This window comes from Haliotis rubra, unplaced genomic scaffold, assembly GCF_003918875.1.
Source record: "Haliotis rubra isolate DU_JTF1 unplaced genomic scaffold, ASM391887v1 Scf184, whole genome shotgun sequence".
NCBI lineage: Eukaryota > Metazoa > Mollusca > Gastropoda > Lepetellida > Haliotidae > Haliotis > Haliotis rubra.
Genome location: NW_025765825.1, coordinates 353,571 through 368,529, shown reverse-complemented (window position 1 = coordinate 368,529; position 14,959 = coordinate 353,571). Strand labels below are relative to the sequence as shown.

The following is a 14,959-nucleotide window of genomic DNA, read 5'->3' as shown; positions in this document are numbered from 1 at the left end:
ATTACTTGGATAACCTATCATTTCTCATGACAACAGCATGTTTTACAAATAGAGAAAGGTTACGGATAACAGTTTCATTTCTGGAAGTGAAAATCGAGACAAAGGCTGTTGTTGGGTATTTTGATAGCTAAGTACTTGAAATATATTTTCTTCTAAAATCATCATAATATGGACATACAAATATAAAATGAATTTCATCTTGTATAGATGAAGTGCACAATGGACAAATTCTCATATTTCTTTCTATAGACAATCTTCTACCTTTCTTAATACTAAATCTAATAGACCTAGTCGGATCTGAACAAATGTGCGTCTGATATTTCTTGATGTCAATACAGATAAATATATTTCTGGTTGAATAAGGCTCTTAAAGGACGAGAGTCGAATGCCATTCTTGATGGAACATATTAACTGACTGTTCTCGGAAACGTTTAAGAAAAAGCGTTACATTACCTACTGTCTGATTTAACCATGCAAAATCCAAAGCTATGAGAAAATAAAAGATTTCTAATATGTGAAGCCCAAGTTGTCTTGCCCATGTTATCGAGATGAACAAGCATATTATAAGCTATTTTATGTATACGTTGTTAATGCATTTCCAGAATCTTAAGCCAATACTTTAAAAATCTGATTTCTGAATTTATATAAACTGGATATCTCCCACATTCCCCATAAACCATACAATTTTCGTTGCTTGTCCAACATTTAGAAATCTTTTACAAGCTAAGAGATGAAGTTTCTCATTCTTGACGCTGAAACTCCCAAACTTCTGACCCATAAAGCATAATCTGTTGAATTTGTGAATCAAACAGTTTGAAAAATATGTTTGGAGTGAAGGTACCTATATTCTGAGAAACAGACATAACATTTATGAAAGCCTTCTTTGCACGGGAGTGCAAATAAAGAACACTTCTTTTTAAATTCATCGTGTGAGAAAACATAAGACCTAGCGATAGTCAGTAACTTGCCATTGAAAAACCATTTCTCTTTTGAAGCGACGGGACCGCCTCTTCTGAAGATTACAATATTTGTTTTCTCGAAATTAACAGAGAGTTTCCAATCGTTTGTGTAACGTTCTAAGATATTGAGTTGGTTTTGTAAGCCAGTAATAGTATCGGAATCGAGCCCGGATATTCGGCGTGACGAGCGAACGCTTTAACCACAAGGCTACCACCACCGTTATGTGACTGGACGTCGATGGCAAGACAAATGAACATCTTGATTGAAGTTTAGAAGAAGAGATCTGCTTTAGGATTTACCGTTGCAAGCTGTTCTATATTTTAACCCCTACAGCGTTTTCTGACAGAAAAGCATCTTCGGGATCAACTAAGAGCTGGCCGCGACCGCAACGTATCCGACAAGACCATTCGGAACCGTCTAGGTTTGCGGTTAGGGTGTTCTACAGTCAGCCCATCGCTTCTTTGTCGTCGCGGAAGGGGTCGTCGAGATCGTTGCTGATGTCATATCCGGTGGATTGGTGGTCAGGAGGCAGTGACGGTGTTAACTGATGAGTTTCGGTTCACGCTCCATTTCAACGATGGTCGTTCCCGTGTTCATAAACGTCAAGGAGAGGTATGCCGACGTCAACGTTGATCAACGTCTACCGTTCGTAGGCGGAAGTGTGATGGTGTGGGCTGGGAATTTAATTGAACCAGAGAATTCTCTCCATCGTGAACGTAATTATGACTGGTTTGCGTTATCTCAACAATTATTCGACCACTTGCTATTCCGCTTTTCCATCAGCTTGTACCAGGGACTTGGTTCCAATGCGATAACGATCGACTTACGAACACGATAAAGTAACGTACCGTCTTGCCACGGTGGTAACGAACTGTCTACAACAACAGTACGTTCAACATATGGATTGGTATATTCTTCCGACTTGTCCCAAATAGAGCATGCTTGGGATGGGATTATCAGATCCCTGCCGTTAACCTCCAGCAACTGACCATGCGACTAGTGGCAGAGTGGGCAGCGAGCCAGCAATACCGCAACAGTTTTTCCAACATTGGATGAACAGCATGCGCAAACCCTGTTAGGAATTCATCAATGCTAACGGTTTTGTTTTGTTTGTTGTTTAACGCCGCACTCAGGAATATTCCAGCTATGTGGCGTCGGTCTGTAAATAATCGAGACCGGACCAGATTAACCAGTGTTTGAAATCATGAGCATCAATCTACACAACTGGGATACGATGACATGTCTCAAGCAAGTCATCGAGCCTGACCACCCGATCCCGTTAGTCACCTCTTACTACAAGCATGGGTTACTGAAGATCAATTCTAACCCGATCTTCACGGTTCCAATGCTAACAGTCACTACACAGTTTACTAGTTACTTCGTTTTATGTGAACTATGTTTTAGGGGGAACATGAATTTGATCATAAAGTCTTGCCTCTCTGAATTGTTTTTCTGCTTTCCGTTTTTAAAAGTGTGACAGATCTGATTTTATATGAGTAATTATACGAACTGTGTTTAGGGGGGACATGTATGTGATTATTCCAGGAATAAAATCAAAGAACTTTTTTTATTTTTCTCTTTTCGAGAGCTAGAGAAATCTGATTTTATATTAGTACTAACAACTCCACATCGAGTAGTATAACATGTGATATAGGTGATGTAATTTATACCATGTGAATACAACAACAGTATATGGCATATGTGTGGTATTTGGAGTACACGACACTTAATAAACAACAATAAACATTGATGTTTATTACAGTAGACAACAAAAACGACATAAGAAAATGAACAAGGTATTGCTGCTCAAAGCAAGTAATGCATTCGTCTTTTTTAAAAAAAAATGACAGGTAGACATTTCACCCATAAACTGAAATATTTAACCCTGTTATAACAACAAAGCCTTGGCAACCACGTACGGCGATAGACCATGTACCCGTTAATTGTACGTAATACTCGCCACTATCTCTACCATCGCAACACGACCATACAGAGAATACCTACAGCTACTCGCAGTCAAACTACACGCAGGCAGTAACACTACACGCGCGCTGTGGGTAGAAGCCATGTTGGCAACAACTACTTGCTGTGGGGTGGAGGCGTCGACTGTTATCGGCCGTCATTCGAGGCTAGAGTTCTTTGTCTATTCATGGTCGAGCAGTGCATGTTTCATTGAGCAGTTTCTCTTCTTATAATTGTTTGATCGGTATGATAAAGGTGGAACTGGGATCGCACTGCAGCCATGGCAACGACTGTTTGTTTACGGGTGGACACGTGACTTGTTGAAATGCGTACCGGCTTATGTATGTTGTGTATGTTGAGTTAGTATTTGAGTCAACAAGCATGCTGACTTCCAAATGTATGTCCTATTACGGCGGATCTTGTTATAAAACCATCAAACAGTCTGTAGTAAATGTTCCCGTGACATATAATCACTGAACGTGTACAGGGTCAACGGACCTTTGTTCCGATCTGACTGGAGTGAGTGAGTTTGTTGTTTAACGCCGCACTCAGCAATATTCCAGCTATGTGGCGTCGGTCTGTAAATAATCGAGACTGGACCAGACAAACCAGTGTTTGAAATCATGAGCATCGATCTGCACAATTGGGAACCGATGACATGTGTCAACCAAGTCAGCGAGCCTGACCACCCGATCCCGTTAGTCGCCTCTTACTACAAGCATGGGTTACTGAAGATCAATTCTAACCCGATCTTCACGGTTCCAATGCTAACAGTCACTACACAGTTTACTAGTTACTTCGTTTTATGTGAACTATGTTTTAGGGGGAACATGAATTTGATCATAAAGTCTTGCCTCTCTGAATTGTTTTTCTGCTTTCCGTTTTTAAAAGTGTGACAGATCTGATTTTATATGAGTAATTATACGAACTGTGTTTAGGGGGGACATGTATGTGATTATTCCAGGAATAAAATCAAAGAACTTTTTTTATTTTTCTCTTTTCGAGAGCTAGAGAAATCTGATTTTATATTAGTACTAACAACTCCACATCGAGTAGTATAACATGTGATATAGGTGATGTAATTTATACCATGTGAATACAACAACAGTATATGGCATATGTGTGGTATTTGAGTATTACGACACTTAATAAACAACAATAAACATTGATGTTTATTACAGTAGACAACAAAAACGACATAAGAAAATGAACAAGGTATTGCTGCTCAAAGCAAGTAATGCATTCGTCTTTTTTAAAAAAAAATGACAGGTAGACATTTCACCCATAAACTGAAATATTTAACCCTGTTATAACAACAAAGCCTTGGCAACCACGTACGGCGATAGACCATGTACCCGTTAATTGTACGTAATACTCGCCACTATCTCTACCATCGCAACACGACCATACAGAGAATACCTACAGCTACTCGCAGTCAAACTACACGCAGGCAGTAACACTACACGCGCGCTGTGGGTAGAAGCCATGTTGGCAACAACTACTTGCTGTGGGGTGGAGGCGTCGACTGTTATCGGCCGTCATTCGAGGCTAGAGTTCTTTGTCTATTCATGGTCGAGCAGTGCATGTTTCATTGAGCAGTTTCTCTTTCTTATAATTGTTTGATCGGTATGATAAAGGTGGAACTGGGATCGCACTGCAGCCATGGCAACGACTGTTTGTTTACGGGTGGACACGTGACTTGTTGAAATGCGTACCGGCTTATGTATGTTGTGTATGTTGAGTTAGTATTTGAGTCAACAAGCATGCTGACTTCCAAATGTATGTCCTATTACGGCGGATCTTGTTATAAAACCATCAAACAGTCTGTAGTAAATGTTCCCGTGACATATAATCACTGAACGTGTACAGGGTCAACGGACCTTTGTTCCGATCTGACTGAGTGAGTGAGTTTGGTTTTACGCCGCGCTCAGCAATATTCCAGCTATATGGCGGCAGTCTGTAAATAATCGAGTCTGGACCAGACAAGCCAGTCATTAACAGCATGAACATCGATCTGCGCAATTGGGAACCGATGACATGTGTCAACCAAGTCAGCGAGTCTGACCACCCGATCCCGTTAGTCGCCTCTTATAACAAGCGTAGTCGCCTTTTGTGGCAAGCATGGGTTGCTGAAGACCTATTCTATCCTGGATCTTCACGGGTCTCCGATCTGACTGAGAGTACAGTAAATACGGTTATAACGAACTCTAGGTAATAGTGATTTTAGTTCGTTGTAACCGTAGACCGTTATATCCATTACAAGTAAACTATTAAGCAGGTATCCAGGACTTAGTTTGCAAGATTCGCTTTATCACTTTGGTGTCCAATAACGCAACGATTGCAAATTACACTTGACGTCAACAACGACGTCGACTAAGACGAAGACAGAGTGAGACGACGGCTACAGCAACTACTCACCTGTTGTTGATGAGAATGCTAGGAAGTTTGAAGTCATCCTTGTCATAGGACGTCGTTTGGCTGAATTTGACGTGCCGGGTCATCTTGACCTCACATCGTTCACCACCACGGTAACATCTAGAGCACCGACAGCACGTGCAACACCGGTAACATCAATATCCGTCAATACAGATTACGAAATGACACAGTATAGCCTGTACTATTGTATTATAACTCACTCAGATCCACAGATTAGAACAAATCACATTCAGGATACAGTGTAGAATTCACGCTCAGTAGCGGATAAGACCTCCTAGAACAGGTCACTGACATGCTCCATAGAGTTACTTTAATGGGAAGCTTTAATTATTATCTGAGTTAATGATCCAAATCGTATAAAGACTTTTATAACTTTGGCTGCACCTGCCACTGAGGTCTAGTCTCGTATATCACGTTAAGTGCTTTATACACCGAATTGTATACTGGCCGTAAGAACGTTACACTTTGAGGACTTATCAGTAGCCCAGTGTCTTGTCTGGTGTTCAAACAAGGACAATGTTTCTGAAACACACCTTATGTCTACTGGCCAAAAAAATAGTTACACCGTCTGTAACTACACCATTAGCACAGATCCCGTCCTAATGTGTCTATATGTGTCTTGAAACAGCTCAAGGTGTCCTGATTGTGTCCAAAAAGTACACGTAGAAGTCGATACAATTCAAACGTCAGATGTGTCAATATATTCCAATCACACACTTGGGTATTGTGTTGTCAGGTAATCCATGCTCTGTCATACACAACACGTTCTTGAAGATAGGTTGTATGAGTTAGAATATTTTACCTTCTGTGAATTGTTACCTTCAGATGTAGAAATATCACAACATTCCATACACATGTATATCTTCATCAACATCCTCACTGTTGCGAAATAACTAAATTCAGGTCGTCAACACTTCACAGAATCATGAAACATCACTTTCACGCAGTTCTTTTGTGGACGAGAGTGTTCCACCGGAAGTCAAAGAGAGACCCACTGTCAGCGCTTGCGTCCGTTTCTTGCCAAGCAGTGTCATGATCTCTGCCCGTATGAGACGTCATGACCCCCACGACATGACAATGGGGACGCTGAGTAATCCCCACTTTATAGAAGGAGGACGGACAATACTTCTTCTGATCCCACTCGACTCTGGTTGCCAGCTCGGTAAACTCATGGAAATCTATCACCTTTACTTTTATCATACATTTCCATCATAGTTCCCCACGCGAAGTTTTGCTGGCAGACACGCCATTGGCATTGTTACGACTTAATTAGGGAATGCAATACCTCGATTCTGCTTGTCATCGATACATAAAGAAATGTCAGTCGATAACAATCACAAATCACTTTATGATCAATAGAATGTATTGACCTGTCATGAAGGGTAAACAACATGCATGTGTGTTATCGTGCTAATATCAGTGATCAACAGCGAGTAGCTGGAAGGTTAATAACAGAGCATGTCGGAGACATTAGTGTCACAGTTTAGTAGAAACTATGATAAAATAAATGAGCCAAATTATATTGTATTTTCTGTTATATTCAACTCATTTTAAGAGAGAAAAACAGTAACATCAATATTATTTAATAAGTGACTGATAGAACGAGCGTAATTTATTGCACCTATTAATCTGTGAAACCTACAGTCATAAGTGCTGTACATTTGGAGACTGAACCGTTCCAGTTCATGCAGGATGAATTGGAGAGTTGAAATGCCTTCAAGTTGTATTGTTAAGCGAAAAAACTTTAGCAACAAAATATATTTTGTTAATTATGAGATTAAACAGACCATTGCTTCCGGATTGGTAGCCAAGAAAACAAATTGTTTGGTGACATCGATTATGATTTAAGGGTTGGTGTGCCCCTGCTGTCGTGGTCATTAGCACCTGGTTCTGTGTTACACATGTTCCTGATAGACTGTCCACCTCAACGTGCAGATCAACCCAGCAGACTCTAAACCAAATCTCAAACCAGCCGACTCTCAACCAAATCTCAACCAAGCAGACACTCAACCTCATCTCAACCCAGCCGACACTCAGCCTCATCTTAACCCAGCAGACACTCAACCTCATCTCAACCCAGCCGACACTCAGCCTCATCTTAACCCAGCCGACACTCAGCCTCATCTTAAGCCAGCCGACACTCAGCCTCATCTTAACCCAGCCGACACTCAGCCTCATCTTAACCCAGCCGACACTCAGCCTCATCATCTTAAGCCCAGCCTCATCTCAGCCTCATCCTCATCTTAACCCAGCCGTCACTCAGCCTCATCTCAACCCAGCAGACACTCAGCCTCATCTCAAACCAGCAGACACTCAACCTCATCTTAAGCCAGCAGACACACAACCTCATCTCAACACAGCAGACACACAACCTCATCTCAACACAGTCGACCCTCGGTCTCATCTCAACCCAGCAGACACTCAACCTCATCTTAACCCAGCAGACACTCAGCCTCATCTCAACACAGCAGACACACAACCTCATCTCAACACAGTCGACCCTCGGTCCTCATCTCAACCCAGCAGACACTCAACCTCATCTCAACCCAGCAGACAATCAGCCTTATCTCAACCCAGCAGACAATAAGCCTCATCTCAACCCAGCAGACTCTCAACCTCATCTCAACCCAGCAGACACTCAACCTCATCTCAACCCAGCAGACACTCAACCTCATCTCAACCCAGCAGACACTCAACCTCATCTCAACCCAGCAGACACTCAACCTCATCTCAACCTAGCAGACACTCAACCTCATCTCAACCGAGCAGACACTCAACCTCATCTCAACCTAGCAGACACTCAACCTCATCTCATCCTAGCAGACACTCAACCTCACCTCAACCCAGCACCAACCACCCTTCACCCTACCGCCACTCTTAACCTTAAATCCACCCCGCCGTTGGATTTCTCAGTAATACCCGAGCTGCAAGAGAATATGTTTCATGAAGGATATCTAAAGCGTACCCAGTGTCCTGTCAAGAGAGACATGGACGTCTTGCCAATCGGCACTTATTGTTTGTTGTTACAAATATAACATTCAATAATACTCGACCAGCTATATCACAACGGCCTGAACATCGACTAGGTGACAGTAAAACCCGTGAGTGACATTATGAGCACCCCCTCACGCCGATGGGGTACGATGGCCCGCAGTCAACTAAATCCCCGAGCCTGACCCCAATGCTGTTTCAGATGTGTGACTCCAACTACAAGCATGACCTACATGTATACGGGACCTTCAGTGACCTGGACTAAGCCCCGGGATTATGGATTTACTGATCACAAGGAGGGTATTGTGTCTAGCAAGTACAAAAGCGTACTTAGACATAGAAATGCATCATTGCATATGAATTATACCTTACATAGTTTTCGACAAATTGGCTTAGGCAGCTTGCAGTCATTTCATATTGAATATTCCATGTCTGCTGTGGTCGTGAGTTTATATAGATGCTTGAGTGTACTAAAACAATCGTCAAATACTTGGACGACCTAATTTGGAAATGTATAATATGGTATGAAATGCTCAACGCGTCAATTTAGCCGAGAATCTACTGGGTGGGGTTATTGTAAGGTCAGCTTGTCTTCGACAAAAGGACGAATACGAAACCCATGATAAACTGACGAACAAAAGAAAGTACTCACCTGCTGTTTTGTAATTATTTTCCGCCAAACGACGTAATATTTTGGAAGGTGTTTTAATTGTAACTTACAAGTTACAAACATTGTGCACGTCATGTGAAAATACCACAGAGATCCGTTATAGTGTTGTGTGTGGAGTATCATGAAAATCAAGATTTTGTTGTATAGCACGTGCATGTAATGCTCCAACAACATATAACACAGTCGATTGAGGTTGTTAGTGGTCTACCTGTAAGACCGAGTGTGACGACCCCGTAAGATTACCCTGCCTCCATCTGTGCAGCTGGAATGATGTATTCAACTACAATAAAAGAGGTGAGGTGAGGTGAGGTGAGGTGAGGTGAGGTGAGGTGAGGTGAGGTGATGTATTGAACTTGAGGTGAGTGAGGTGAGGTGAGGTGAGTTGAGTTGAGTTGAGTTGAGTTGAGTTGAGTTGAGTTGAGTTGAGTTGAGGTGAGGTGAGGTGAGGTGAGGTGAGGTGAGGTGAGGTGAGGTGAGATGGCGATTAACGTCGCGTCGAGTGGGTGTCTGCTTGCACTAACCCATATCTAAGCTTTTTTGTAAACTACTCTATCGCAGTTTGCTATGGACACCTCGATAAGATAAATCATTGTTTTTTCCCTTCATGCCGAACCCAAGGCAAGGTAACAACAAGTACTCCGGTATAATCTTTTGCCATGATGCGCATCCGATCACAAACTATATTTTTCAAGAATTTCTGGAATTAAATACCCATGCCAGAAGATGACATTCATTCCTCTTTTGTTCAATATTAACTGTAAAACCCAAAGTAAAAACGAACCAGCATAACTGCATGCCGACATTGACAATCATAAAGATGTCACAGAGAATAACATGTACAATGGACGGGTCATGGTAGTTCGGGGTGTAATGATATTGGATATTACAGATGTTTATATCATTGGCTGTAAATGCATTATCGTTAACAACGTGTTACACGGAGAGCCAAATACGATTTTGTTTTCATACGGCAGAATTTCTGCACTGGCCAATAGTGTATTTCATTAATAACAACCATTTGATGATGGTGCAATACCTCGCTATTACCCCAACGATTCAGCTTTTACTGTCCTTGTAAACAGGTTAGTGTGGTTGGTTGTTGTTTTACGCCGCACTCAGCAATATTCCAGTCATATGGCGGCGGTCTGTAAATAATCGAGTCTGGACCAGACAATCCAGTGATCAACAGCATGAGCATCGATATACGCAATTGGGATACGATGACATGTGTCAACGAAGTCGATCCCGTTTGTCGCCTCTTTCGACAAGCATGGGTTGCTGAAGACCAGCTCCCCTTTTGTTTTGAAATTTTTGTAAACAAAAACATGGCTGAAGGAGGAATGCATGGCATGTTTATCAGGAACTGATGTGCTGTTTCTGTAGATGTGTTGCCTTGTATAGTCCACGCAGACCGTATACCAAGCGCATAGTTTCCCCATAAACAAACATCAACAGTTCATAGTGTTTGTGAACTAAAATAATTCAACACGTTCTGTCCAACACATTTCTGTGACGCTTCAGCCAGTCTGTCAAACGAACCACCCTATTTTGAAAATAAGATGTGATGCTACAGAAAAGTTATGGTATAGCCATCAATTTAATCAACCTGTAGTTAAATAAGCTTTAGTCACTGACAGTTTTACAAATACCATAACCTTTTCTATTCTTTATGAAAGAATATGTTGATGAAAATGTGATGGGACTGAATTTTTACCCAAAATAACTATTCCTCTCCTGCTCAAACTACACAATTAAATTAAGTTTTGACTCAAAATAACAATTCTGGTATATATGCCAAGATGGCATTTACACATCAAGTAAGCTTTAATTATGCATAATCATGAAGAACCCGAATGTCAAAGATTCTGACCTTTTCCCAACAATTCAGATTCCTAAATGACAAAAACTGAAAAAGGACACATTAATAAGATTTTGGAATAATTTTATTTTATGATTTTGAGATCATTGTAATGAATAAACACTTATCCTTGCCAGATACTGATAATTACAGCTAAAATCTGTTTGTTTTGTTCGTAAAGCAACTTTTACTGCATTTTAAAATTTTCCTCTTTTTTAGTTTGACTGTAACTTTTCCTAAATCTTAGTCTACAAACTTTCATCCATTCGCAATAAATAACGAATTTATAGGCCACACAACAATCACTTATTACTTTCACTTTTCAAAATAAGGTAACTTGTTTTAGGACAGAAATATAGGCAATTATCCTAATTAAAATACATGGTAATTGCAATGATGTTTTCGTTTTTAAAATGTTAAATGCTTGCTCTATCAAATTATGAAGGTTATTTTTTTTAAAGAGTTTAGAATTTCAGACAAAATTAATTGGTAAATATATAGGGTGGTGCTTAAATTATGCACAGATGTATAGATTAAGTTGAATATTCTATGAAACGTTTCTTATTGTTGGTTGGTTTGTTGTTAACGCCGCACTCAGCAATATTCCAACAATATTGGTCTGTAAATAATCGAGTCTGGATCCAGTGATAATCAGCATGAGCATCGATCAGCGAGCCTGACCACCCGATCCCGTTAGTCGCCTCTTACGACAAGCATGGGTTGCCGAAGACCAATTATCACTTCACAGGTAAAAAGTTATAAACGTTTCTTGAACCATGGATAGCTTGTTGTAATCGGTCATGAAAGAATAAACGTGGATATGTTTATTCAAATAGCGATGTGTGTTCGTACATTCGAAAAGAAATCCTCACAAATACATATCAACCAAACGAAGATCCTGAAAAGAATGATCTTCAGCTGTCAGGCGTGTCGTAAGAGGCATCTGACAACTAACTAACGACTTTTCCTCGTCACGATATGGCTGGAATATTGCAGACGTGACGTTAAAGATGAACTCCGTCATTCACTCGTTACGTTTCTAATAATTAAATTTCCATTCAAGTCGCACGATGTTCCTGTAGCCCCAGTCTGTCTATATTTCACAACTATGCAGAAGTTGTCTCCCTTAGCTGTACCGCGATCCGCTTGTCGGGCCAAAATGCAGATCGTCCCAGTTTAGGAGCATACCCATGCTCCTTGGTCTAACAGTAAACTTTCCCTTTAATTCAAATAATATTCCGATAGGGCCAGCCTGTCTACATTTAAAAGCATGGGAGTACGGGCTCTTAAAGCTTTCTACGTACAAGAAGATTTCAAAGAATGTCATACAACTCAGAATTTGTTTGATCAAGGTTTGATGCCTCTGTTAAACTTTCAAAACGTTTTATGGCAAACATGTGGAGGACATTTCAAAGTACCAGGGGCAAAAATGGTGTCCTGTGCAATGCTTTATATTGACTTGCACCATATCTTTCTGTGTTTTTCTCAGAAGAACAATTAACTTGCCTTTGCATGTGTTTGTGACAGATGCACTGGATGAACAGGATACGTTCACCTTGCGAACACCTTGTATCATCACGTTTTGAAAGCGATTCATAAACATTAGGTTTCTAATGAACATGGAAAAAAGGTTTTGTCGCTTTTATCAACATCAATGGCAGGACGATGACCTTGACGTACTTGATATAAACTTTGATATAAACTACATAAACATTATTTCTGTTGTTTCAGATCGATAGAACAGCCTGCCGGCAAGATGCATGCTTAATATTTAAATATCAAGATCAATTATCGATAAATAATTCAAATTTAAATGTTTATTGCATGAAATTAATATAATGGGTTCATATACATGAAGTACATGCGGCACAGTGCAGGATCATTGTCACAACAGATTCACATTTCATTTCGATCCGTTTCTGCTCTTTAAGTGATACTTGAAATATCCCATAACACATTTTAAGTCCTCTGGTTGCTGGTTGCCACGAGGTAAAAACATTGTTGTACTGAAGGTCGAATGAATCATTTATTTCTCATGCATGGCTTTCGAATGCTCTTTTAGGATGGCCAAATAAGAGTAAATGGCACAGGTCTTAGATATTGTTTAAATTACAATACATACATACTCTTTCAGTTCTATACTTCCAGTCGGTTGCAAATACACACAAAGTCGAATCTATTAATCATTACCCTGCTCCTGGGATAATCTAAAAACGTGTATAGCATTGTGCTCTTTGCTAATGTATCTGTCCATTCGTGTGTGTACATATCTTTTAGTCTGACTTCTTTGAGTGGAATTTGAAAGTTGGGAAGTACAATATTGACAAACTTTATGAATACCATCTTTTATTTCATGAGTGCGGCGTTTCGATGCATATTTTTGTGCTGTTGTCAAGGTTACCAAGAAATAAAAGAAGTTGACATTCTTGACAAAGGTATAAACATCTGTATCGAAACGTCGCCCCGCTTTGGCAGCAGCATACCTGTGCCCATTGGTTTCACAATATTGCAAACATTTAACACCCGTACCACCTTCCTATCACCAGGGGGCGGTGGGGTAGCCTAGTGGTTAAAGCGTTCTCTTGTCATGCCGAAGACCCAGGTTCGATTCCCCACATGAGTACCATGTGTGAAGCCCATTTCTGGTGTCCCCCGCCGTGATGTTACTAGAACATTTGTAAAGCGGCGTAAAACCATACTCACTCACTCACTCATATCACAGTGTCAGTTTGAGCTTTCCTCTAAGGATTATGTCCACTCACTCACTCACTCACTCAGTGATTCACTCACTCACTCACCAGTGTCAGTTTGAACTTTTCTCCAAAGATAATGCCGGTCGAGTATATACCCTAGTCACCGACCAGTAAGAATAGTGTCCTCCAGAGGTTCCCCAATGCTGTTTGTCTAACGTGAAACTCAAGTGAACGAAAAACAACAGAATACCATTTTGTTTCTATAACAACATACAATAATGTATTGCTCTGTAAACATTTGAGGGTCATGTAGCACAAGGAAACTGATGAAGACTACAAGAAACAGAATAATCAATATCGTGATGTGAAGGTCATTGTAATACTTCATTTACATAACGGGTGATGGGATGGGAATTTACATGTCAACGCTGAATCTTCAATGAGGTGTTGAGTTTGATCGTTAGCGATGTCGATGGTGAGTTAGATTATTGATGCAGAGTTGAGAGTATACTCAGACAAGGCTGTTACTTTGTTTTGCTTAAATTATCTCTTAATGGTATTGCCTTCGGCTGCACATTGAACTTCAAGAGGTGCTGCAAATGAACGTAGAGGTGATGGAGTCCAGGGAGGAAGGTAAAAGAAGACATTTTACTCTGGGCGTTTTGGAATGTTTCCAGCTGAGGACAGAATGTCTGGAGCTGCAATAACATGTGCCGTCTTCATTTGCCTCCTACAGGGGATGCAAAGTGTTACAGGTAAGGCGTTTCTACTGCTGTTCACCTTTTCTATTGCCCAAGACCATAAGTGGGCTGTTACCTGAAAACTAAAGTTTCAATGCATTTTGAGCTTTTACTGTGAACATAATTGTACTGTGTGATGGTACCCGTTAAGATTTGGGTCCCAATTGGTGGTCAGCAAACCCTGCTTAAAAGTCGTAAAAGTTGTAAATCACAACCCATCAACTTACCGTGTGTAACATACAACCATCCACCCACCCTACCCGTCTTTAGAATTGGTATTCAGAAACCCCTGCTTGTCGTAAGAGGCGGCTAACGGGATCGGATGGTCAGGCTCGCTGAGTTGGTTGACTCATATCATCGTATCCCGTTTGTGTAGATCGATGCTTATGCTGTTGATCACCGGTTTGTCAAAATACTGCCCCCTCCTCCTCAGACACACACACATATACCCATGATGATAATAATGATCAAGTGTTCGGTAAGGTTGAGGACACAGAAAAACCTTGTGCAAGATAAACTACATGGTTTGGTTGTGACTTTCATCTGAGCAAGTATATTGTTGGTTCATAATATTATCGTTGAGATGGGCATTGTACTTCATTTCGATTATTATATAGTATTCTTGAATGGCTTATTTGCAATCTTTCCT

The 14,959-nt window shown here is 40.7% G+C and overlaps 1 protein-coding gene and 1 long non-coding RNA gene across 2 annotated transcripts in view; one reads left to right on the top strand and one right to left on the bottom strand.

The window, feature by feature from the left end:
- Positions 1 to 615: 615 nt before the first annotated feature.
- LOC124273783 overlaps positions 616 to 14,959 on the bottom strand; it is a 23,105-nt gene continuing 8,761 nt past the window's right edge. The window contains exons 3-4 of the long non-coding RNA XR_006897737.1: positions 1,260 to 1,268; positions 616 to 627 (exon numbers count right to left, since the gene is read on the bottom strand). This is a non-coding gene — a long non-coding RNA (uncharacterized LOC124273783). The remainder of the gene's footprint in view (positions 628 to 1,259; positions 1,269 to 14,959) is intronic.
- Positions 14,007 to 14,959, top strand: part of LOC124273782 (low-density lipoprotein receptor-related protein 12-like) — a 22,591-nt gene continuing 21,638 nt past the window's right edge. Inside the window, exon 1 of the mRNA XM_046709091.1 lies at positions 14,007 to 14,325. Within this exon, the coding sequence (XP_046565047.1) occupies positions 14,238 to 14,325 (88 nt within the window). The 5' untranslated portion in view covers positions 14,007 to 14,237. The remainder of the gene's footprint in view (positions 14,326 to 14,959) is intronic.